This window comes from Saccopteryx bilineata, chromosome 1 (genome assembly GCF_036850765.1).
Source record: "Saccopteryx bilineata isolate mSacBil1 chromosome 1, mSacBil1_pri_phased_curated, whole genome shotgun sequence".
Lineage (NCBI taxonomy): Eukaryota > Metazoa > Chordata > Mammalia > Chiroptera > Emballonuridae > Saccopteryx > Saccopteryx bilineata.
This window is the reverse complement of record NC_089490.1, coordinates 298367112-298393171: the sequence shown is the minus strand read 5'-3', so window position 1 is coordinate 298393171 and position 26060 is coordinate 298367112. Positions and strand designations below refer to the sequence as shown.

Below are 26060 nucleotides of genomic sequence, written 5' to 3'. Positions count from 1 at the left end.
ATATCTTAAACATCTTAGTATCCTAGTGCTTGGGAGGAGCTTGATACACAAATTATTAAAACTGAAAGACATCTGTGATTTAGGTAAAAGTTAGACTAAACAATCTCAGTATTTTCTTCCAAAGTTGAGATTTTCTGTGCTATTTCTATACAATAAAATCTTAACTTGAGGCCCTTGTAACTATTATTTAACCTTGGAATTAATTCCTATTGCAAGGGGCCAGTTCTCTCCCCTCTTTGCAGAAGCTTCCAAAGCCAAGCACTTGGGCTCCTGGCAATGAAAGAGCAGTGGGTGTTGTCCCTGGGTCCCCAGAGGAGGTGGGCAGAAGCACAAGCGTACATCGGAAACTAGCAGAGGCCAGACATCTGGGGCGCATTATCCCAGGGAGATGCCGAGGCAACGAGAACAATTCCTGTGCTGGTTTGTCTTTTTCCTTCTCTGACGTCTGGGCTTTGGCAGCTAGCTACTCCGATGCCCTTGCTCAGCAGTTCTGGGGGAATGGGATGTGGGCTTGCTTCGGAGAAAGACAAGCCTTCACTAACTCAAGTTCTGCTGCAGCAGAATCCTTCAAAGACTCTCCTCTGCTCTGTAGGGACTTTCATGGTAGGTCTAGGTCTCATTGTCATCACAGAGAGAAGAGTTAGTCTCCAAGCACCAAAAAACCACATAGATGAATTGGGTTCTTCCGATGCCTCCCAATTCCTCCTCCTTCTATGATTCTTTTCAAATCCTAGGCAAGAAACTACCAGCTTATTAATAAATCTCCTTCTAAAATTTCTTCTGTATCCTGCCTTGGTGTCTCTATGTAACCCACAGATTAAAGTACACTACTTTATAACAGAACAAGCAATGCTGAAAGACTGGAAGGAACAGCAACGTCCGGCTACCAGAGGAAGATGTTCTCTCCAGCTATTCTGAGCTTTCTCTTTTTATTTATTTACTTTTTGACTATTCTCCTTTTCCAATACAAAGTCATTAGAACTTTGTTCCAGTTTTGAAGCAATGTCATGCATTTCTTTCTTTTATTGTTGTTGTTATTACCTTCAAAGCACAAATTCTTTTAGATCTTTTCAGAGATTCAAATTCTCAATCTAATTCTCAAACATACAACACATGGTAATACCGCCTAATAAGTGATCCCTGGTTTCAGATATCCTGACCTGTCATCCTGGAAGCAAGAGGCAGTGTACTGCAGACGACAGGGACGAAAGGGTGTTTTGCTAACATATATTGATCACAGACACCGCCAGACACTGCCCTATGCATCCTATATAGACTATTTTATTTACTGTAAAACTCACAGCAACTCCTTGTTCATCACCCAAATGTGGGAGATAAAAATATCCATCAAATAGGATTATTTATGGATCATATACAGTATATGTAAGTATATAACATAATGCTAAGGAATTAGAAGAAGTTCTAAATTATAGTTATTAATATTTGTATGGGTACCAACTAAGAAAATACACTTTCATATACACTAACAGGCAGGGAGCAAAGCTCCGCACATACTCTCTAAGATGAGCATACACAGAGGGGCTGGAGAAACTCCTGGCATGGAGAAGATGGAACAGGAGACAGCATGCTCTGGCCTGCTCTGGGTGGGTAGGGACAGTGGGGGCTGCCCGCTCCTCTGTGCTCACCTTGTCCTCCATCGCCTTTCTGAGATCCTGTCCATGTTGTAAAAAGCTTCAGCCACTTGTCCACTACATAGTTGATGACCTGAGACTTCAACAAAGACTTTAGCAGTCTGTCAGCATCCTAGGGGAAAAAAATAAAAATATATATATATATATATATATATATATATATTTTGTATTTTTTCTGAAGCTAGAAACGGGGAGAGACAGTCAGACAGACTCCCTCATGCGCCCGACCGGGATCCACCCGGCACACCCACCAGGGGGCAACGCTCTGCCCACTAGGGGGCGATGCTGTCACGACCAGAGCCACTCTAGCGCCTGGGGCAGAAGCCAAGGAGCCATCCCCAGCGCCCGGGCCATCTTTGCTCCAATGGAGCCTTGGCTGCAGGAGGGGAAGAGAGAGACAGAGAGGAAGGAGAGGGGGAGGGGTGGAGAAGCAGATGGGCGCTTCTCCTGTGTGCCCTGGCCGGGAATCAAACCCGGGACCCCTGCACGCCAGGCCGACGCTCTACCACTGAGCCAACCGGCCAGGGCCAAGGCTCCATTGGAGCAAAGATGGCCCGGGCGCTGGGGATGGCTCCTTGGCCTCTGCCCCAGGCGCTAGAGTGGCTCTGGTCGTGGCAGAGCAACGCCCCGGAGGGGCAGAGCGTCGCCTCTGGTGGGCGTGCCGGGTGGATCCCAGTCGGGCACATGCGGGAGTCTGTCTGACTGTCTCTCCCCGTTTCCAGCTTTAGAAAAATACAAAAAACATTTTTTTTTTCTTTGAGCCTGACCTCTGGTGGCGCAGTGGATAAAGCATCGACCTGGAAATGCTGAGGTCGCCGGTTCGAAACCCTGGGCTTGCCTGGCCAAGGCACATATGGGAGTTGATGCTTCCAGCTCCTCCCCCTGTCTCTCTCTCTCTCTTCTCTCTCTCTCTGTCTCTCTCTATCCTCTTTAAAATGAATAAATAAAATAAAAATAAAATTTTTCTTAGAAAAAGAAAAAAAGAATTTGTAGTTAACCTTCTCAGGAGGAAACCTCCAGGCCCATATTATATCACTGGGTAATTCTACCTAACATACAAAAAAGGATTAGCACTCATTCTACATAATTTTTGAAGAAAATTAAAGAACCAGGCAAAGACATTACAAGGAAAAAAAAGCTATAGACTAATAATGCCCTTCTTGTACATTGATGTAGAAAGTCCTCAACAAAATACAGTGTGTCCGTAAAGTCATGGTGCACTTTTGACCAGACACAGGAAAGCAACAAAAGACGATAGAAATGTGAAATCTGCAACAAATAAAAGGAAAACCCTCCCAGTTTCTGTAGGATGATGTGGCAGCATGTGCACATGTGCAGATGATGACATAACACCATGTATACAGTGGAGCAGCCCACGGCCATGCCAGTCAAGATGTGGATGGTACAGAGGAAAGTTCAGTGTGTTCTGTGGCTCACTAAATTCAAATCTGTGACCAAAGTGCAATGTGAATATTGACATGTTTATAATGAAGCGCCGCCACATAGGAATAACATTACTCAGTGGGATAAGCAGTTGAAGGAAACCGGCAGTTTGGTGGAGAAACCCCGTCCTGGCAGGCCATCAGTCAGTGACGAGTCTGTAGAGGCTATACGGGATAGCTACCTCAGGAGCCCTAAACAATCTGTGCGTGAGCCCACATCAAACTGCACTGAATAGGTATGAAACGGGGAGAGTTTTCCTTTTATTTGGTGCAGATTTCACATTTCTATCGTCTTTTGTTGCTTTCCTGTGACCGGTCAAAAGTGCACCATGACTTTACAGACACACTGTATATATAACAATATATAAGAAAGAATAATACTACAAAATCAAGGATATTTTTTTTTTCTCCTTGAGATGTCAGACTGGTTCAGTATTCAAACTTGAATCAAGGCCTGACCTGTAGTGGTAAAGTGGATAAACTGTTGACCTGGAATGCTGAGCTCACCTGTTTGAAACCCCGGGCTTGCCTGGTCAAGGCATATATAGGAGTTGATGCTTCCTGCTCCTCCCCCTTCTCTCTCTCTCCCTCCCTCTTTCTCTCTCTCTCTCTTCTCTATAATTAATAAGTAAAATCTTAAAAAAAGTTTTGAGTCAATGTACTTTACCATATTAACAACCCAAAGAGGAAAAACAAATAATATTATTAATTGATGCAGAAATAGGAAAAAGCCGTGCCCATTCATGATGGAAGGAGCACTTCCTCAAGCTGATAAAAGGTATGTACAAAAAACCTGTAGCCACCATCACGCTGAATGGTAGAAGACAAGATGGTGGCCGTAGATGGTCCCAACTCTATAAGCAGAAACTTCTCAAAATAATTGTACATATTTACAAATAGTTTAAATTTGCTAAAATCAGAAAGAATATTTTTTAAAACTCAAATATGTACATGGAATACAAATATTGTGACTATACACATGGGAATTTTAAAAAGCTAATCATATCCGATTAGCTAGAGAACAGAATCAGGAAGTCTTCAGTGAACATTTATGCTAAAGAAAACAATAGTCAAAATATCAAAACTTCAGAAAACTGAAAAAAATGTTTATCCACATAAAATACAAGAGTGGAAAAACGTGGGGAGCAAACTTTCCCTATAATTCCTTCTCGCTTTCTCTCTTCACTTTCTCATATATGCCTAGAAAATAGTGTACACCAAAATGGATTACTTTTATAAGCAGAGAAAGTCAACATTTAAAAAATGTTTAAATTACATTCTCCACAAATCCCAGATTCCTCCTGATAGACCACTGAACTCATTAGTGCCCATTAATCTCATTAAGCCAGAGAAGCAGAGGACACTGCCCTCCCGCACCAGTTCCTTTGTCTCTCTCCCAAAGCTACCCACTGTCAAAAGCATGGCACACATAAACTAAACACTAACATTCTGCAGCACACCAAAAAATACAGTTTTTTGCCGACCTGACAAAAAAATAGGTATAATTTTGATTCATTCACAGTGGACAGCTATTGTTGTGTTGCCTGTTGTCATTTTTTTATTTGACAGTGTAAGGGAAAAGAGGTCTGTGCCCAGAGGCGGTTTAACTGCGGGCGCACCGGGTGCACCCTGGACCCGACTTCTGAAGGGCCCCACAAAACCCCAACTTTACACTTTTTTCTAATGACACCAAGTTTGGTTTCATATGTGCAATTTTAACATTAATAGTACATAATGTTTTTTATTTATTTAAAAATATGGTTAATGTTGGGCAGATAAATTATATTATGCTCACTTGTTAAAGATGGCACTGCAGCCTGACCAGGCGGTGGTGCAGTGGATAGAGTGTTGGACTGGGATGCCGAGGACCCAGGTTTGAGACCCCAAGGTTGCCAGCTTGAGCACGGGCTCATCTGGCTTGAGCAAACTAAAAATAAAAAAATGCTCACCAACTTAGACCCAAGATTGCTGGCTCAAGCAAGGGGTTACTCAGTCTGCTGAAGGCCTGCAGTCAAGGCACATATGAGAAAGCAATCAAAGGACAACTAAGGTGTCACAACGAAAAACTGATAATTGATGCTTCTCATCTCTCTCCATTCCTGTCTGTCTGTCCTTATCTATCCCTCTCTCTGACTCTCTCTCTCTCTGTCTCTATAAAAGAAAAAAAAAAAAAGATGGCGCTGACCAGGTGATTGCTTGGGATGGGCGTGATTACGTTAATGTGTGTTGGGGGCAGACTGTGGGCAGGCAGGATCCTTGTATCTTGGGGCTTGGTTTTAGGACTAAGCCTTTCCCACCCTTTTTGATGTGGGGTGGTACACTCCCATCATGCCTCAAATAAGTGACTTTGTATTAGAGACTTCCCTATTTTGTATATTGGATTAAAAGTTTTAATTTCTGCACTATAAAGTGGGGCAGACCGGGAGCTTGCTCTCTCGGTTCTTGACATTAGCATTAGAGGGGAGAGCAGAGAAAGGCCACGTGGAGGAGGCCAGGAGAAGCAGCCAAGATGGTGGAGTGCTGATGGAGCAGCCAGTTTGTGCAGGGAGAAGGAAGGAGATGGGAAACAGAGGTGAATAAGACTGGTGAGGTTAGAAACCTTTGATCCTAAAAAAACTTGGATAAGTCAGTAGCTTTGTGAGCGCTGAATGAGTGGGTTTTGGAGCCCTGTGTGTGTTTTTACTTGCCTGCCGGGTGCAAGCTAGGATTAAAGATGATGGCCCACCAGTTCTTGGCTTTGTGGTTTCATTATCGTCTGTCCTAATCCAATGAGAACCTGTATGGGCCAGGCGGCTGTGATGGTGGCTTTACAGTTAACATGTATTTTTATTTTCCCTGTCTCTCTCTTTTTTTTAAGGGACCCAATATTTTCTTCTGTGCCCGTGGCCTCAACCGACCTTAATCTGCCTCTGTCTATGCCCCTGACCTCTCTTCCTGTTTTAAAAATTCTTGCTGCACACCGGTTGAAAATCGCTGATACAGGAAATGCAATATATTTCAGAGTCCAGAGCACTACCCATCACACCATGGGAGGAAATCCAATATTTCCTGTGTTTTGGTGATAGGAAATACCCGAAGCCACAAGCAGGGTTCTCATTTGAGGAGAGAGTATGTGAATTTAACTAGTACTAGTTTCAAAAGATGTTTCAAGTACATAACAGCAAAAGTGCCCTAGACTCTTTCAATTATGACAGACTCGAAGTTCCTTCTTCTGTTTTGCCTGAGGCATTTGTCAAATTAGTTACCTCCAAGTGAAACACTCTTCTGTTAACTTAACCTTAGACTTGGACATACAACTACCTAGACTAGCTTAGAGAACAAATAACAGTACCAAAATATCATGATTTTTCATTTAAAAAGCCTTTTTTTTTTTATATTTGCTAAAGCCTTGGTTGAGTGGCCAGCGGGGCTCTCCTCCCTGCGCAGACGCAGTGGGCTGTGTCCCCCTGCCCAGTAGGGAGGAGGGGCAGCCTGGAGGGGAGATGCCGTCTCCCTGCAGGTCACAAAGCAGAAGCAGCCACCCTGGGTCAGTGTTCTCTCCCCAGATCGTTCATGGTTGAGGGAGAGCTCTAGAGGGAAGTCGGGTTAAAATGGAAATCTGTCCCGCCCCTCGTTCTGAGAAGCCCAAGCTTTCCTGGCCCTGGGAACCCGTCCTGGGGCCAAACAAGGCCACCTGGCTAGGGCTGCTGCCAACCCACCAACCTGCTGCAAATGCTAGATGGCCTGAACCGGGTTCCTCCTCAGCAGCCCTCATGTAGAGCGACCTGATCCCACGGCCTAGCATCCTTCGCAGAGTAACGTAGTCAGTTGCCTTTTCAAAGTATCAGAGTTACGTTCAACCTGTGGGCGGCCAAGGAAGAGTTTAAAAGAAAAGGAATGAAGACAGAAAGTCATAGAGGCCACTTGTTTTGCAGAAACAAACCTGATTCTAAGAACCAAACATTTTGGCCTTCATAGGCCAGTCACGTCAGGGTTTGGCTCCAAGATCCGGCCTTGCTGTCAACAAACACCAATTAACCTGCATTTACCCACTGGATTCCACGGACTACCATTCATCAAACCCATTAATATGTCATGCTACAGTCTAGTTTTATAAAAACCAAATGAAAAAAATGGCTTCCAGCAATTCATAAGGTGGGATAATTCACCCATCAACATAAATTTTCCAAAATCAAAATAAAATTTTATTACCTCTGGCTCCCACTCTTTCAGGCCTAAAAGTTTTTGCTGTGTTTTGTTTGATTTAGTTTATTCCTCCTTGGTTAAAAACAAGCGAGGATAGAGAAAACATTGAAAGTATCCCCCCCAAAAGGAGGACATTATATAAATTATGGCACAGCATCCAGCAAAATACAGCAGCCATTAAAAACCATGTTTTCTTTTTAGACTAAGGGGATAAATTCAAAATGTGCTAACTTTACAAAAGCTATGAAACTGTACTTAAAATATGATATTGACATATATATATAATTGGTATGAACATTTTATACATACATATATGCATGTAATGTTCATAGCAGTTATTTATGGGTGGTAATATTACAGTTGACTTTTATTTTCTTTTTCATATCTGTATAATTTTCAAGTTTCCCAAAACAAAATGGGGGATATAATTTATCAAATAGGGCCTGACCTGTGGTGGCGCAGTGGATAAAGCGTCGACCTGGAAATGCTGAGGTCGCTGGTTCAAAACCCTGGGCTTGCCTGGTCAAGGCACATATGGGAGTTGATGCTTCCAGCTCCTCCCCCCTGTCTCTCTCTCTCCTCTCTCTAAAAATGAATAAACTAAAAAAAATTAAATTAATTTATCAAATAGGAATAAGATAGTATTTCATTAAGGTTTATCTTTCTAGGGACAGCAAGGTACAATGAGGACATGGGTTGTTCAAAGCTGACTCTCAGGCCCTGGCCGGTTGGCTCAGCGGTAGAGCATCGGCCTGGCGTGCAGGAGTCCTGGGTTCGATTCCCGGCCAGGGCACACAGGGAAGTGCCCGTCTGCTTCTCCACCTCTCCCCCTCTCCTTCCTCTCTGTCTCTCTCTTCCCCTCCCGCAGCCAAGGCTCCATTGGAGCAAAGATGGCCCGGGCGCTGAGGATGGCTCTGTGGCCTCTGCCTCAGGCACTAGAATGGCTCTGGATGCAACAGAGCGATGCCCCAGAGGGGCAGAGCATCGCCACCTGATGGGCATGCTGGGTGAATCCCGGTCGGGTGCATGCGGGAGTCTGTCTGACTGTCTCCCCGTTTCCAGCTTCAGAAAAATGAAAAAAAAAAAAAAAAGCTGGCTCTCAGTTACTAGCTTTATGGTCCAACTCCAAGAACCTAGGCTTCCCTCCAAATAAAACAAGATTAAGAATACCTAAATTGTTGTGAAGATCAGATTAAAAATTATATGTAAAATCAAATCAACTAACATATATAGATACACAATCAATATTACTCCCTCCTCTCCCCTTGCCCCCATCTTTACATTCCCAAGTTGAATTAAACATATATGTTGTAAGGCGAGTGGCCACCACTGTAAGGTATTTTTCCCCGCTGAGGAAGAAGGAAGGGGCGTAGCCACAAAGTGTGTTATAATAAAAGCTTTATTGAGTACAGAGCACATCCCGCCTGACGATGTTCCCTGGTCCCAGGGCTAGAGGCCAGGGAAGTCGCATAGGGTGACCCGTGTAGGGGATATTTAAAGGGTCTCTAGCGTGGTCGAGCTAATATGATGTGGTGAAATCTCACTGGCTGGCAGACAGTCGCTCTTTTCCAAAGGACTCCTGGGAAGTTTCTTTTGGCGCGCATGGTTGTGGGTGGCTCCAGCCAAAGTTCCCGGGTCTGGGTTCCTCATGTGACCTTTCCCCATTGCTGACCACCTTACATTCCAATCTTTTGTGTTAATTACGGGCGCCGCTTATTCGTCTGGCTACTTCCTGCTGATTAGGGGCATCATGGGGAGGGGGAGATCAGCAGGTGGTGGCTTTGAGGGGTGTCAGGAGGAACATCTGTTTGGCCGTGAGTTGAGAAACTTCACAGATGCGATTCTGTAAAAATTTGAAAAAGAGGAACAAATATGAGTTATACACTGATAATTAGAAGAAGATTTAGGATATGGGCAGCCCAGGTAAGAATGGGTAGCTGCCATTAGGAGTTAAGTGGGTTGTAGGAGGAGAGATTCTCGTTTAATTTTTCTCACAGATGGTTGAGGCGATTGAAGCTTCTTTTATCAGGCCAGTCTTACTGAACAGCATTCCTTCTGCTGCATGCGGGCCTGGCAAACAGCCTCAGCCATTTCCTACTAGCCGCGACCGTTAAAAACTTTAAGTGCCATGTTCACAGGTCTCAGATAGGGGTTTTGGGATTAGAATAAAAGGAGGGGGGCTCCTGGGGAGCCTGGCACCCAGATCTGGCCAGAAATGCCGGAGCCAGAGGCAGGACAGGGCCAGAACTTCCTGCAAGAAAATTGGGGTTGGGCATCCTCCGAACTGGTGTAAGGGCCAATGGCAGGCTGAGAGTGGCCTGATGGAAGAGGGGCTTCAGAACATAGTGGAGAATAGAGGGGCCCGTGGCCAGCAGGGGAGGAGAAAGAAAGACTGGTATTTGCAGGTGAATGAGAAACAGGATCCAGCGAAGGGAGGGGAGGGGCTCTTGGAGGGAAGAGACCTGAGCGAAGAGGTCTGCAGAGGGACCAGAGAGGGGTCCTGAGAGAGGGGTGCCCCCGGGGGTCAGGCAGGAGGGGGAGAGAGTTGGGAATCGGCAAAGGAGGAAAGATTAGGAGCGGAGGGTTTAGGTGAGGTTTCTCTGGTCAAAAAAAGGGCCTTTGCTGTGGAACAGGTGGTACAGAGATTAGGACAGCAGTGCAAATAACTAGAAGCCCTGAGTGTAAGGGATCTCCAACGAGTTCCCAGTTCTTTTGGCGATAGTTAAATTGGTGAGGATGTTAAAACCAAAAGTCCCTTCAGGAGGCTACCTGGTTCGATTATCCTGTGGGTTCTATGGCCTGGCCACAGCAGAGAAGAACAGTTTCTTCTTCCTTAGAGAGCGAGAGATTTCGGATAAGGCAACTCCAGGAGTGTATTTGGATTAGGTTTAGATTCCTGTGCCCCTACGGCCACCCTCAGCCCTCGGAGTGGTCAGAGTTGAGAATTGGCATCCCGCAACTCAAGCTCTGGCCACTGGATGGATAAGGTAAAGTCGATGTGCTCGGGACTTCTCCACGGGCACACATGCACTCGGAACGGAACAAAAAAGAGGTCCCTGATGCAGCAGCAGTTTCAGACAGGGAGTCTCGGTGGAAAGAACTGAGGGGAGGCTGGAGGCAGGGGACTCACCACACCATGTGCTGAAGTGGGTGGAAGGTTGGAGGTCCTGGTTCTTAGAGGGGTGGTCCTTGAAGACTTCTGACTCCTCCCAGGTTTCAGCACCAAATGTAAGGTATTTTTCCCCCCACCAAGGAAGAAGGAAGGGGCGTAGCCACAAAGTGTGGAATAATAAAAGCTTTATTGAGTACAGAGCGCATCCTGCCTGATGATGTTCCCTGGTCCAGGGGGATGCGGGCCAGGGAAGTCACATGGGGTGACCTACGTGGGGAATATTTAAAGGGTCTCTAGGGCGGTCAAGCTAATATGATGTGGTGAAATCTCACTGGCTGGCAGACAGTCGCTCTTTTCCAAAGGACTTCTGGGAAGTTTCTTTTGGCGCATATGGTTGTGGGTGGCTCTAGCCAAAGTTCCCGGGTCTGGGTTCCTCACGTGATCTTCCCCCATTGCTGACCATCCAACAGCCACCATGGCCATGCAGGTTTGCATTGGATTTGGGAAGGCAGTAAAAGAACTGTGGAGCTAGAAAACGGTGGGCCATTCCATTTATTAAAGTCTCATAATGACAGACGAGCAAACAGGCAGGGAAGATCACTTACCTCTCTCTCTGGACTCTCCCAGACTCACAGCCCCTCACCAGCCTCAGCACTCCCCAGCCAAACAGGGTGGGCCAAAATCTCCGGGCTCTCAAGCCCCTAAGCAGCTCTCTCTCTCTCTCTCTCTCAATCTGTAGGGGAAAAAAACCTCTTCTCCACAAACAATAGCAAACAATGGCCCCTCCTAAGCAGGAAGGCAATCTGCAGCCCTGAGGGCAAGCATACAGCAGCCTTCCATAGACTATACACACATGGTGCTGCCCCAATACAAGTGAGCAAACTTAAAAAACACTTGTTTACCCAGCATATATGTATAAACTTATTTTATATAAGGCATTCTGCAATAGTTACAATGTATCTTTAAGGTGAAAGGTTTATCCTTTTCTGAAGATTAGGATTAACAATCAAAAGAATGTTAGCATGTTATCTGATAATTCTTTACAAAAAGTTTTTTGATCAATCAGAACACTAGTTCCCTTGACCATAAGAGCAGAAATTATAGAGTGATAATGTCTCTCATAAAGAGCTTGTAGGAAGATATTAGCCAAGTTGTCTGGCCTGAACAATGCTGCCGACTTTCTCCACCTTCAAAATGGGATAAGAGATTTGTTTTTATACAGAGATTTGGTCGATATCAAACATATCTCTGTGTGGTATAGAAGGTGAGTTATGGATTCAGATGACCCAATCCTGGCTCTTGTCCCTGTCAGCTCTGTTACCTTGAGTTACTTATTCCACTGTGACTTAATTTTCTTATCTGTAAAATGAAAATAATAAAAATACCTCCTCCTAGGTTCATGTTGAGGACTGAATAAAATAAATTATACTAAGTACTTAGAACAATATCTAGGATATAGTTATATTTAGTTAACATTCAAACACTTAAGACCAGTGCATGCACAAAATAGGCACTCAATAAATATTGTGGAATAAATGAATGAAACATATACTTGGATTTATTCTGAAAAAGGAACAAGGCTTTCACATTAAGCACAAAAAGCTTAGGCACTGCCCCTTGTGACAGTTGTAGACATTCCCTAGACTCTAATTTATGGCCTGTGAACCTAAGTCAATAGTTAAAAGTCCGGACATTTAAACATCTCCCCATTTCCCATCTTACTTCTACATTCACGGTTGTTTAGAGGAGGCAGGCATGGTTCATGCATTTCATTTATTACCACTCAGTCCTCAGTCCACAGATGCCAAGTGTTCAGTTTTGGAAACAGATCACTTTCAAGGATGTGAAGATATCTGAAAAATCTAGGGAACAGTAAACCTTCCATTATTCTGTTTTTCTTCTGATAATTTGATGAGCCCACTCTCATAAATAAATACTCTTCTTTCTCACAGGAGCCCTAACTCAACAGCAAAACAAAAGTCTTGTTCCGGAGTGAACAAATTCCATGACCTTTGTTTCCATAAGGAACAAAAATTTCTTTTAAAATGTACGTGCTGTGCATAGCTTTCATGGGCTTCCAGTAAATGGTCTTCATTAAGTGTTCCTTCCTCATTTTTAATTATTTTTTTCTTCTTTTCCAAGAGAGAGGAGGGGAGATAGAGAGACAGACTCCCACATGTGCCTCGACCAAGATCCACTCAGTGACTCCCATCTGGGGCTGATGCTCTGTCTGTCTAGGGCCATGCTTGCAGCCAAGCTATTTTTAGTGCCTGAGATGGAGGCTCTGTAAGCCATCCTCAGCACCTGGGCTGATATACTTGAACCAATTGAGCTATGGCTATAGGATAGGAAGAAAGAGAAAGAGAGAAAGGGGGGATGGGGGAAAGTAGAGAAACAGATGATCACTTCTCTTGTGTGCCCTGACTAGGAATCAAACCCAGGACTTCCACACGCTGGGCCAATGCTCTACCACTGAACCAACCGGCCAGGGCCCCTTCCTCATCTTTTAAGGTATCATACTTAATGACAAAAGTAGGTGGCAACTCATAAAAAACAACACTATTTTAGAGCAAGTATGAGAGGCAGTAGGAGGAAAAACTAAGACTCCACGAGTTCAGATCATGGATCCCACACATAAAACTTGTCACCTCAGTGTGTTCAACCTCAGCTTCAGTCTCATTGCCCTCTCTCTAGAAACAATCACTGTCTCCACGACCTCAGGGGTGGTGCTGAGGCTTAAATGGGGGCAGTGCACATAAAGCTTAGAGCACAGTATATAAATGTGGTGAATACAAGTCTCTTTTATTATCATTTGAGTCTGGTTTTTTTTTCTTCCTCTTCCTCCTCCTCCTCTCCTCCTCCTCCTCCCCCTCCTCCTCCTCCTCCTCCTCCTCTTCTTCTTCCTCCTCCTCCTCCTCCTCCTCCTTCTTCTTCTTCTTCCTCCTCCTCCTCCTCCTCCCCTCCTCCTCCTCCCCTCCTCCTCCTCCTCCTCCCCTTCTCCTCCTCCTCTTCTTCTTCTTCCTTCTTCTTCTTCTTCTTCTTCTTCTTCTTCTTCTTCTTCTTCTTCTTCTTCTTCTTCTTCTTCTTCTTCTTCCTCCTCCTCCTCCTCCTCCTCCCCTCCTCCTCCCCTCCTCCTCCTCCTCCTCCTCCTCCTCCTCCTCCTCCTCCTCCTCCTCCTCCTCCTCCTTCTTCTTCTTCTTCTTCTTCTTCTTCTTCTTCTTCTTCTTCTTCTTCTTCTTTTTTTCTCTGAATATTTTCCCCCTATATAGAGTTCTCCAGGCCTCATTCATGAAAGCCTAACCTTACCTGCCCAGAGCAACCGTTAGGTCTTTCTCTGAAACTTGTCAGCCACAAACACCTCCCTTTTACAATTCTTTCAGCTCCTTCATGCTCCTCTCTGCTGGTGAAAGAGTCAAGGAAAATGCCAGGCCCACAGACACCCCCACGGTCCAGGGGCAGCAGATGATAAGCAAACTGAAAGGACCCCTTGGGAAAACAAAGTGGTATTTGAATGGGGCACTCCACTCTGTTCTCTATTGCCCGCACATACACATTGTCCAGGAGGGAAAATTCCTTGGAAAAGGAACAGGCCTTGGGTTGCTTGGGGTGGCTGGTGAATCCAGGGCTGGGGTGGGCGGTGAGCGCTTGGAGTGGTGAGCGGACGCTGGACCTTACACTAGGTTTTCTTGAGAAGTGTCTCCTGCATGACAGCAGTCATTCATTCCTCCCAGGTTGGTCCCTATGATGGTGAAGGAGAGGAATCCGGCCTGCTGAAAGGGACTTTCTGGGTAATTTAGAAAAGTTCAAGCAAAGCAGGTTTTTGGCAAGAGACAAACAGCAGGAAAGAAAATCCCCTTAATTCCCAAATAGTTTCTATTTCTCACATTTTCTTTTCTTTTCTTTTTTCAAAATTTCCCACATTTTCAACAGCTCCTTGCTAAGGGCATAACAGAGGAAGGCCATAAGTCAGCTTTCGCAAGTTAAGCATTGGGCCAAACAAAGCAGAGGGGGCGGGGTGTGTGGAGAGGAGAGAGACTGGGGACACATGGGCTCAGAGAGGGCTATATTATCCCTGAACATGAAATACCCACGACCGTCTTCAAGTGGGGGCGCTACCAAAAGGCTGTCAAAGTCCCAAGCGTTTTGAGGAAAGGCACAGATAACAGTGCTCCTCTGAGGATATGGAGGACTATTGCTTTTGCCTGTTTTTGTTGGCCTCCAGCTTCATGAGCAATGCTCTCAACACCGTTTCAGAAAAACTGAAATGATCAGGAGTCCATTAAATCAGAGGGTTGGTGCTGCGTGTTACAATCACTCAGGGGGCTCTTAAAAATTGCAATGAACAGATGCACCCCAGACCTAGTAAATCAGAATCTCCGGGGCGGGGCCCTAATAGCACTAGTTCTTGAAGCTCTCCAGCGGGTGACAATGTGCAGACCAGTGTGACAAACAGTGCTTTAAGTTATCATCCATGCTCCCTGTCCCTCTACTGCCACCACCACCATCCCATGTCCATTGCTAGTAATGATTTTCTTGGGTACACAATGAAGAACAGGACAGACTTTGAAAACTTTCAACTGGTCAGGGGATATATCCCCAGTGAGACCCCCTCCCATGGCTCCACTCAGAGCTGGTAGGAACAGACACAGGAAGAACATTCATGCCTTTCTAGACGGAGCTAAGAGGCCTGGAGGGCCCAGGTGTTGAAATAGAGCGACAAGGCCCTGTTTCTGTCTCCCAGCCTCCTATGGCCCATCTGGTCTGGTGGCCCCTGCCCCGGATCACCGGATCCAGCTGGGAAGGGAAGGGTGTTGGCTCCCCAGGAGCAGGCCACGCCCAGAGTGCAGGAGGGCATGACCAGAGCTCCAGGATTCCCTTTTTTTTCCCCTTATCTGATGTTACCTTTCCCTTCAGGTCTGTGGGTGCATTCTTGGAGGGTTCAGTATGTTTCTTGCCCTGCGCCAGGAGACGTGGGGAAGTTTGAGGCAGGTGGCAAGAAGAAAACCATGAAGGAAACAAGTTTTAGTCACAGACATTCCTGCATGGGGATAGGTGGGCAGTGTGTCTGTCACATGGTCTACAATAGTGTTCCCCCAAAACAGTGGTACACCAGAATGATCTGGAATGCTTGTAAAGATTATAGATTCTTGGTTCCTGCCCCAGACTTCCTGAGTTGTAATCTTTAAAGGAATGGGGTCCAGAAATCTATATTTTAAATTATCACCACAAGTGTTTCTTACACAAGTGTCCTGGCCTTAGTCTGAGCCCTGGCTTTGAAAACCACTGATAGAGACGGGGGTGGAAGCTGAGGACCCACTCCCTGTTCCGCCACTAATGCCATGTGGCCTTTCCAACCCATAGAGCTTCTCCATCCTCCAACTGTGCAACGACAACAGTAGCTACAGACGGTGCCCTTTTACAAACACATGGAGACTGTCCAAAGACAAACTAGGTTATGCCACAGAGTGCTGTGTTCGGAGCCCTCTGAGGAAGGCATACTGCAAATATAAGAGCTTACGAACACAGTGACTTCCATCTGGGGGTACTGTCATTCCAAAACGAAGTTGGTGATACTAATTGGCTACACATACACATACACAGACAAAGACACACACACACACACACACACACACACACACAGAATCTAATTTCTAAATGCAGTAAGGCCCCTCGCTAAGAAGACAAAGGGAAAGCTAAACCCCAGCTACATGGACCTTGTGGCCTGTTTCCCTTGACTTACAAACTAAAGGCTGGTGTTTGGGGCACTTTTCTAAACTGCGCAGTTAACAAAGCTAGACTCAGAAACGTTCAGATTACAGAACTCTTCCCTCATCTCATAGCCCACCTCACATCTAGCGGTCCCTGCGAGAAGGAGGAAGCCCGGAGAAAGAGAAAGGCCAGCAGAGAGCACACCACCAGGAGCTCTCCTCCACTCTACTGGAGTCACCACAGGTGTTCACATTCAGCGCCCCGGGGCTGGCGGCATCCAGGGGCTGGTAACATCTCCATCCTTGCCACGCAGGCCCCCTGGCTGCCATTGTCCCCACGCCAGCCTGCAGTCTGCTTGCCCTGTGGCCCTGAGAGCCTGGTTTCACAGTCTGCGTGTAGTCGATGGCAGGAGGGATGACTTGCCGGACTTGTATTTGAAGCCCGCAGCCTTCCTGCGGCCCTGATGTGCAGGCGCTCCTCACTGGGACGCAGCAGTGAGAACATGGCTTCTCAGGGAGAGCCCTAACGGTGGCCGGAAGCCCAGAAGTCTTTGTAGAACACTAAATAGATGCCTGTTCTATATGTTTCAACTGAAGAGAAAAATGGGCTCCGGCAAAAGAGAGGGCTGTGTCTTCAGTGCCTAGGTGACAGCAGTCCACACACTGCACGTGCATCACAAGCACCCCACTAAAATGCAGATTCCTGGGTCAAACTTCCAGTAGCTATGGTTCACATGTTCTAAGGTGAGAATCAAGGATCCACCTTTGTGGCAAGCTGAGTAGATGACAATGATGCAGGCCATCTGAGAAACACTGAGGTGGTAAATCTCTCTACACAGAGTGAGACTCGTCTCATTCTTGAAGAGTCTAGGATTCTGAGGGAGAAGGTGGAGGAGGACTTTGCACTTAGAGTGCACAGCCTGAGGCCGTGAAGACAGAATAAGCAAAAGTAAGCAAGTGTGTGTCCATGCGCACGCACACTGGTGGGGCAGGGTGGGGGGCCTGTGGGAGTGTCACAGAGGCAGTAAGGGGACCAGTCCGATGAAAGAGGAGGCTTAAATTTAGAGACACACACAAAGTATGAATTGGGTAGCAAAATGGAGTCTCGGAGGCCAAGATGAGGAGGTTGGATCTGATCTGTTAGGTCATAGGGAGTTTTCATAAGTCTTGAGGAAAGTATTGATAGCAGCGACAGAAAACTGTCGGACATCAGACCAAGATGATAAAGTAGGAAACTGAGTCTTTTTGTCAACTAGGTTGTTTTCTACAACCAGGGAGTGGCCAGTAAGGAGCACAGGGATCATATTTGGATGCCTCCCTGGGTCTGTGAGACAGAGAAGAGCAAAACTGGGCTGAAGAACAGAAAACAAACGAGCAAGCTGCTCTGAGGGTTTGCACACCTGCCGGCCCTGCTCCCCAAGTGCCTGGTGTGGGCTGTGCAGCCCCCAAGAGGAGCATGTTTCCCTCAGCTCAGCAGCTAATTTATTGCATAGCTCCTTGTCTCCACTAGACCATGCCCCTTGTTTCGGTTCTTTAGATGAAAAAGTGAAGCTGGTGACCAATGAGGCTTAAGCACACTGAACTAGGATCTTGATTTAAAACAGTTCATTAAACTTTAAAGTCAGGGCCTTGGCCGGTTGGCTCAGTGGTAGAGCGTCGGCCTGGCGTGCAGAAGTCCCGGGTTCGATTCCCGGCCAGGGCACACAGGAGAAGTGCCCATCTGCTGGGCATGCCAGGTGGATCCTGGTCGGGCACATGCGGAAGTCTGTCTGTCTCTCCCTGTTTCCAGCTTCAGAAAAATACAAAAAAAAAACCCACAAAACTTTAAAGTCAGCCCTAAAGGGAAAAAAAATCTCAATTCGTCCACCTTCCCAACCCCTTTTCATCAATTGCTCCATTTTCTAAAACCTTCCAACTTCCTCACTGCCTAGAACCTTCCCAGGTCTCCGTCTCATATAAAGTCATGTGACGTTTCTGCCCTCCCTCGTTACCCTCCTCTTCCCTCTCATGTCTGTGACTTACATAGTCCGGTCTCCTTCCTCTCATCCCTGGATCGGCCTTCTGCTCTAGCCGTCCGCGGAAACTGTTCTCCTGAGGGCCCCAAAGATCTCTTGCCCCATAAACCAGTCATGGTGTCTTGGTCCCCACCTCGCAGCAGCACCCTTAGCTGCTTGGCTTCTCCTCTGGGCTCCAAGGCACCGAACCAACTTTGCCCTCCTTTATAAACCTTCTCTGATCGATTCTTTGCTAGCTCTTTACAGGGCCCTTTGGTTCCTTCCACTAATGTGTCCGTTTTCCAAGGTCTTTCAGTTTCTTTCTTTTTCTCTCTCTTTCCCTCTCAGAAGTTATAACATCTCCTACAACGTCTGCCTCCATGCCTATAATTTTCCCTTTCCTCTGCCGAGTTCTGCCACAAACCAGCACGGCTAGTAATTCCAGGTCCTGAGTGGGAATGGCACGGATTAAGAAAATAGGCTTAGAGATAAAAGGATGGGCTGGGGAGGCTTCTGCAATACTGATGGCAAGAACAGAGCTCTCAACGCCCGCTTCCTGCTTTATTTATAGGGCAAGGTGGCCATTAGCAAATCAAGGAAATCTGTGATCACATTTCCAAGGCAAGAATTTTACCAAGTGCAGAAAACTCCCACTATACATAACATCTTAACTTCACAGGACAAAGGATAAAAGAAACTTGCCTCCAGTCTTTTTGGGGGGCATGGGGTATAGAATGAGTATAAACAATCCAGCACCACAGCTTACCAGCCTTTAGTAACTTCACAGGACAAGTGAGGTGGAGGGTTGGGCAGACTGTCAGCTTACAGCCAGTTCCCCACACCTCTGTCCCTCAAAAATCTAAATTGCAAAGACCATGTTGAATTTCGGTCCCCAACAGAGTTGTCTCCGGTATTCCTCGTGCTTATGGTTCTCCTCCCTTCCTCCCAGGTTCTGGTCCCAAATTTCCAGAACCAAGTAAAAATGTACTAGTGGATTTCTCTATTGCAGTTCAAAATCAGTGTATCAAGACCTGAACCCACAGTTCTTCCCGGACCACCTCCTTTCCTGATCCACTTATCTCTGCACATGGCACCTTCTGGGGCCAGGAGCTTCATGGTCATCTTTGGGCTTCACCTTTCCCCAACCCTAAATCGGACACTATGCCCTGCAGCTCTTCCTGCACAGTCCCCCCCCCCCCCCATGATCATTTTTGAACAGGTAATCCATTTCCAAAGTTAGAATCATACAAAAAGATAAATGTTAAGGTCTCACTTCCAATCCTGTTCCCTTCTGCTCCAAGTACTCTCTCAGTAACTCTTCTGTTTCTTTCTTACGCATCCTTCAATGTCTCTTGATGTGAATAGAAGCATGTGTTCTCATTTCTCTTCCTCTCTTTCTTACACAAAAAGAGGCATTTTGTAAACACCAAACTGCACTGGGTACTCGCTTTCCCTGGCTGTACATGGCGCTTCCTTGTGCTCTTTCTAAAGGTGCGTGTAGTGTTAGTCCTCCGGCAATGGGTACACTTGGTTGTTGCCAATCTTTTACTATCAGAAACAATGCTACAAAGAATAATCTCAGCCATATATTATAAATGTGTATTTTGGAAATAATCCAAAAAGTGGGATTTCTGGTTTAAAAGGTAACTCTATCTGCCCATAATAGTCTCTTAAGTCCTTCGTTTCCCTTCACTCATTCCTCTTGTCACTAGCCTGGTTTTATACTTAGATGGCCAGCACAACTCTCCTTCTAGCCATCATTGCTAGACCGACCTTTTCAAATGCACACTGATGTATTCATCTCCCTGCTGGAGGATGCCCAACAGCCCTCCCTGCCTACTAAATGAATGACAAAATCCTTGGCCCGCATTTAATACCCACCACAGTCTGCCCACCATCCTCGGTTTTCCAGGTCCTTCTCTCAGGCCTCAACCTCGGCTGGACAAGGCTGCTGACTGCTTTCTAAGCACATGTTGCACATCCTGCCTCCCTGCCTTTGCCCTGGCCTTCTTCTTCATAGATATGCCCACTCTTCCTCTGCCCATTCAAACCCTACACACTTCTTAAGGGCCTTCGTGAATGGTACTTCCCCCTGAATCTATCCCACCTTGGCCAGAAATGGCTTCACCCAACTTTCCCCAAAGCCCTGTATTTAAATCCCTCACGTGGCTGTACCTCCCATGCGGTGCCTTTCGTCGTAGTGTCTGTATGCAGCTCACCTTTCCTACCTGGTGGACGTTCTCTAAAGGCAGACTGCGCCTTCCGCGCCTTGTCCTGTATTTCCAAAAGTGCTCAGAAGTTCGCATATTTAATTTCTCATTAAACACGTGCTGAAAGACTGTTTATGGAGAGAAATCAGCCTTTTGGCCTGACTCTACCCCCAGTGCTGGAAAGTCTCATGGAGAAATGAGGCGGGTAGGTCGAATGGCTCTAAAACACGTGCAAGGGCAGGGAGGGGTGAACACATTCAGACGCGCACACGCCCCTCTGCAGAGAGCTGGCTTATCAATTCTGTCCATTTCACAGCAGTTGCAGCATTAGTGACAGCAACACTAAGTAGGGCTCAGCGAGCACTTCATTCCTCTTGAAGGTTTGCATCTTTTCAAAGCTTTTGTTTAGTCCCTGGACCACAGACTTCAGAAAAGTGAGGAGACTGCAGGAGGGCTCTAGCTAAAGTGAGAGGCACCGGGCTGTCTTCCAGGAAAGGTCAGGATCATAACAGTATCTTCCTCCAGTGTATATTATGAGGACTACATGAGACTAGCTTGGAACATGCTAAGTACCATACTAACTATCATCACCATTGTTATGACTTTTATTTCTAAGATCCTGGCCACGCTGCCTGCCTCATCCTTGGACGTTCCCTCCTCTGGACAAGGTGAGAGTTGGGGACAGCTAAGGCTCTCCGTCAGCCCTCCCCGCTGCCCCCTGCCTGCCACTGTGGTTGTGTGTGGACTCTGTTCAACCCTCATGGGCTGGCACACCGGACCCAACTGGGGAAACCACGCACCTCTGAGAGTTAGGCAGCTGTAAGCCAGGTTGGCCAAAGCCTGGGCATGTGCCCAGTGTCCTTCCCCAAAGTAACCCGAGAAAGGATGACAGCAAATCAGCTCCTTGTTCGCTTGGGTATTCTGCAGGGAGTAAGTCTTTATGCTTCCTGGGCTGGAGACAGCGCTCCAACCATGCGCTTCTCCCTGGAAGGAGGGCTGTGTCATCTGACATTGCTTTCTCCTCTCTGTCCTTCCTACTGCACGTCCCACTATTGCCTCCTGTTGATCCCACCTTATTTCCAAGTCCGAAAACTAAGCCCTTCTCCTCAGTCCTGCCACGAGCACTTTGTTCAATCCCCACTCATCTTCTGTGTGGCTGACCACGCAGCCCTCCTCACTGCTCCCCTCCTGCCTCCCATAGCCTCCTCCCCACAGCACAGACAGGGAGAGAGAGAGAGAGAGAAGGGGGAGGGGTGGAGAAGCAGATGAATGCTTCTCCTGTGTGCTTTGACTGGGAATCAAACCCAGGATGTCCATACACTGGGCCAACACTCTACTACTGAGCCAACTGGCCAGAGCCCTGTTGTTCACTCTTGTTTCATTTTGTTCACCACCTCAGAGAGGCCTTTCCCAGCCACTTCATCTAAAATAGCCTTTCACTTATTGCTATCCCATTACCTATTTTTTTCTCTTTATGGCACTTATCTTCCTCTAATAATGTAATAACTATTAGCTTTTGTCTATTACATCTCTCCATATAGAAGGTAAGTTTCTTGAGGACAGAAGTTTATTCCTCATTCTCATTACTACATGCCTTGTGCACAGAGGAGATACTCATTCAATATTCATCAAAGAAATAATCTATTAGCAAACGCAGGGATGCGGTGGAGAGAGAGCCCCCGATCCCGTGCAACTGACAGGCAGGGCTCTGTAAGAAATCACGGAATTGCATCTTCCAGTCCTAGTGGCTTTACATAGTCATTTATTAGCTGAACTAACTGGTAAAGCCAGGCATTTATTTCCTGGGGAGGTAAAAACAGTGCTTCATGGAATCAAAGCCCAAAGTTTCAGTTCCCGTGCTACTATTCACCACTATGTTGCTTTGGGCAAAATCAGTCTGAGTTCCAGCTGCCTGCTCTATTTGGAAATCTGTGCTGTCTACCTCATGGTGTTATTGTGAGGAAAATGAGTCAGCATCAAAGTGATCCAAACTTGTTAAGGACTATCTAAATATAACCCATTTACAGGGCAATAGACATGTTCAGTCATCCAAGAACTGCTCCGGCCTGAACCCTGTCTCCTCCCTAACCTGAGGCTTCACCTGCTCCCAGCTCAAATCACAGGTGCCAACACTGTGAGAGGGACATTTCCCCCCAGGCTTTAAAAACATTCATTCAGTCAGAATTTCTGAGAGTTCTCCATGGGCTGATCACTGGAAATACTAATGTCTATTTTGAGGAAGAAGCATAATTCCATGAAAAACTGCTAGAACAAAGTCTAAAACTTTGAGTTCTGTCCTGGTTCTGGCCACTCAGTGTTCATCTGTCCCCAGACTTCCTGCCCTGGGGAAACTGAGACAACCCTTGTGGGCTCTGGAGTTGGGCCCAGCACTACTGTAGCTGGGCAATTCTCCTGCCCCTCAGGCTACGAGTCCTGGGCGGGGCTAGATTTAATTCCGTGTCAGTATCCAAACTGACCGTGGAGCTGTCAAGCCTTAAAAGCCTCCAGAACAAATACCTTTTTAGAAGTGATCCTCCTGGCCTGGATTTATGAAATACTAATGGGTCCAGGCCAGGTTGAATGTCCTTTGCAAGTTCTCTGGATAATGTAGAGGTAAACTGACAGAAATATCCATCTAGGGAGGGATCAGACTTTATCCTCTGCCTCCCAAGTGCCTCTCAGCCCTTTCTAAGCCATCTGCAGACCCTTTTTTTCACACAGGGACTTAAAAATAATTTTTCCCCTGGTGAGGAATGGCTAGAAAGTCTTCTTGATAAATAATGCTGCAGCGGCAAGCTGGTCCCTGCATTCTACTAATGAAGGTCATTGACATGCTGTCTCAGGCTCTTAGATTTTGACCACTCCTGATAAATACTTGCTCTGAGGTCCTAGTTCCCAAGTCCTTGCTTCCCTCTTAGAAACGCATACTTAGACTCTCTGACCTCTGCTGTTCACTCTCATTTCCGGTGCTTTGGTTTGTTTATGAGTCCACTGTAACCACAGGCACCTTACCCAGATCCTGGCCAGACCTGAGCCTAGACCGCCTGGCTACCCTTGTTCTCAGCCTCCTGACTCACTGCACTGGCCTTCTTTTTATTTATTTATTCATTTTAGAGAGGAGAGGGAGAGACAGAGAGAGAGAAGGGGGGAGGAGCTGGAAGCATCAACTCCCATATGTGCCTTGACCAGGCAAGCCCAGGGTTTCGAACTGGCAACCTTGGCACTTCCAGGTCGACGCTTTATCCACTGCGCCACCACAGGTCAGGCAGGCCTTCTTGTTATCCAAAAGATATCATCCTGAAGCCTTTCAGGATCAATCAAAAATAAAGTTTTTTAATTACAGGTAATCAAGCAGTAACAGAAAGAACCTAACATGAACTTTTAGTGTAAAGCTAGGAGCACAAATACCCCAAGGAAAAATGCACCATGACCCATGAGTGGAAGCTGAAGGCGAGCTGGCTACCTGACTACGTGCTGCTTTATTTTCTCCTGCGTATAATACATCCCCTTTGTGTGCTTCAGTCTGCAATGAAGGCAGAGCACCTCTAATCACGGACATACTTTTAAATGGAAACTAAAACATACCAACTTTTTTATCTCACCATATTTTCCTTCATCAGCTGAGCTATTCTTCTGCAATTAGGCTCATTTCTCTCTGGGAAGAGACATACAGTCCTGGTCTTCTCCTTGGCTTTAGTGTCTTCTTCACCCTCTCTGGTCCCACAAGCAGAACACAACTCCTCCATTTGCTGGTGTGCTGGGATCTTGGTATGCTCTGATCTGTGTGTCCAGAGAGACATATGAAATCAGATTTGACCTTTGCATATATCAAACAAGGTAAAATTGAAGGACACAGAGGTTAGGAATATGATTTCTAAAATAAACTTGAAGAAATAAAGCTAGGTTGTAAATTCATGTCACCCTCCACGATCACCATTAGGACAGCAATGTGGTGGTTCAAGTGAAACAGATTTGGTGAACCACTCACCTACATCAGAGCCAGAGCTCTGCTGCTTACTGACCCTATGACCCTAAGCTAGTTATTAACTAATTTCTTTCTCTATAAATGAGGTCAGTATGAATACCTACCTGATGAGGTTATGGGATTAGTGAAATAATACTCATAAATCACTTAGCATAATACCTGTTATTCAGTAACTGCTCTTTTAACATTACCTTTTAGTATTTGATTAGCTTCATGACCTGAAGTGTTGAATTGGAAGATCTCAAAGATCTTTCATGTTCTAAAATTCTGATCCAAACCAGGAAAGAAAATAGATATAATAAAATAAGGTAAAGGGAACTAACATTTTGAGGCTAGACTTCACATGTCCTCTTTCATATTTCTTAAAAGCTTCAACATGTAGTGACCAACTAACTAAAGAGAATGTTGTCCCACTGAGAGGGGAGGCAACACACACTGGGTTAAGTGGAGAATAAGAAGAGAAATGGTTTACTCAATTGTGTTAGAAATAAACAGTGGAGAAAGAGCTGAGTAGGGTGAACATATTCCCCTCTCTCTCTCTCTCTCTCTCACACACACACACACACATACTCAACATAGATCTCTGACTTTATAATCTGAAACATTATAAATGGTAATTAAAATGGTAAAGATAAAAGTCAAGAGTTAATCTTATACAATAAAAGAGATAATCTATCTTAACATTACCAGAAAAATTAATAAAGTGATCCAGAATAAGTAGAATTCTTAGATCTTAAAAGCAAAAATAAAAGTTTTAATTAATTATAATTAATTCCCCCCCAAAGGAATCACCTTTGTAGTCATATAACTTTTAAAAATTCAGCCATTCTCCTTTCTCAAATCAATGGGGGGAAAAAAGTTTAGCCATTGCATAAATCTTCAAAATAAAATTTATCTTCTTTTCCATTGATTAGATAAGTAATGAATGTTCACTGAAAGAAAGAAAGAAAGAAAGAAAGAAAGAAAGAAAGAGAAGTAGGGAGGGAGGGAGGGAAGGAAGGAGAGAGGGAAGGAAGGAAGGAAGGAAGGAAGGAAGGAAGGAAGGAAGGAAGGAAGGAAAGAAGGAAGGAAAGGAAAGGAAAGGAAAGGAAATGAAAGGAGGGAGGGAGGGAGGAAGGAAGGAAAGGAGGGAGGAAGGGAGGAAGGAAAGAAGGAAGGAAGAAAGAAAAGACAAGACAAGAAATGTCAAGTATAATCTTTCACACCAGGTTTGAAAAATGATGTTAATAGCCATTCAGAGTCCTGGTCTAACCTATCCAAAGGTATTCTGGAAAACCAGGTTTGCCTTAAGTGGGAGGTCCCAGTGTTTCAGTTCAGTGAGTGAGTGTGATTATATATATAAAACACATATTAAATCCAAATACACTATGCACACTCATGTATGGAGAACTTAGCAGAAATTAAAGACATTTGTCAAATTAAGTCTCTGAATTAAATATTTTCCCCTAATTTCTATTCCACATAACTTCCAAAAATCCCTGACTCACCCACCCCTTCCTTTCAAGTCAACCCATTTACAGCTCCTGAATCATCAAAACTATGATCTCCTACTCAATTCTGATATTGTTATTGCAGACAGATGAGACCAAGACAGATCCAGGCAAAGCCATCAGCTCTCGGGGGTTGGTTCATTCTCCTTGTCTGCTGGGCCATTTCACTACTTAATAGGAAGTCCTAGTTAAGGGGTTAAAACACGCTTCTGTGTGGGTTGCCTACTTTAGCTGATGGTTAGCTGATACTAAACGGTTGAAACCAATGGCCAAAAAAAAAAA

General features: G+C 45.6%; 1 protein-coding gene across 1 annotated transcript; it reads right to left on the bottom strand.

Annotated features, from left to right (window-relative positions):
• Positions 1-9070: 9070 nt before the first annotated feature.
• Positions 9071-24476, bottom strand: TTC23L (tetratricopeptide repeat domain 23 like). The gene is given in 6 exon segments (XM_066252751.1): positions 9071-9122; positions 13698-13791; positions 16339-16581; positions 21104-21224; positions 23906-24083; positions 24448-24476. Coding segments are annotated over 6 exon segments (717 nt in total).
• Positions 24477-26060: the final 1584 nt, after the last annotated feature.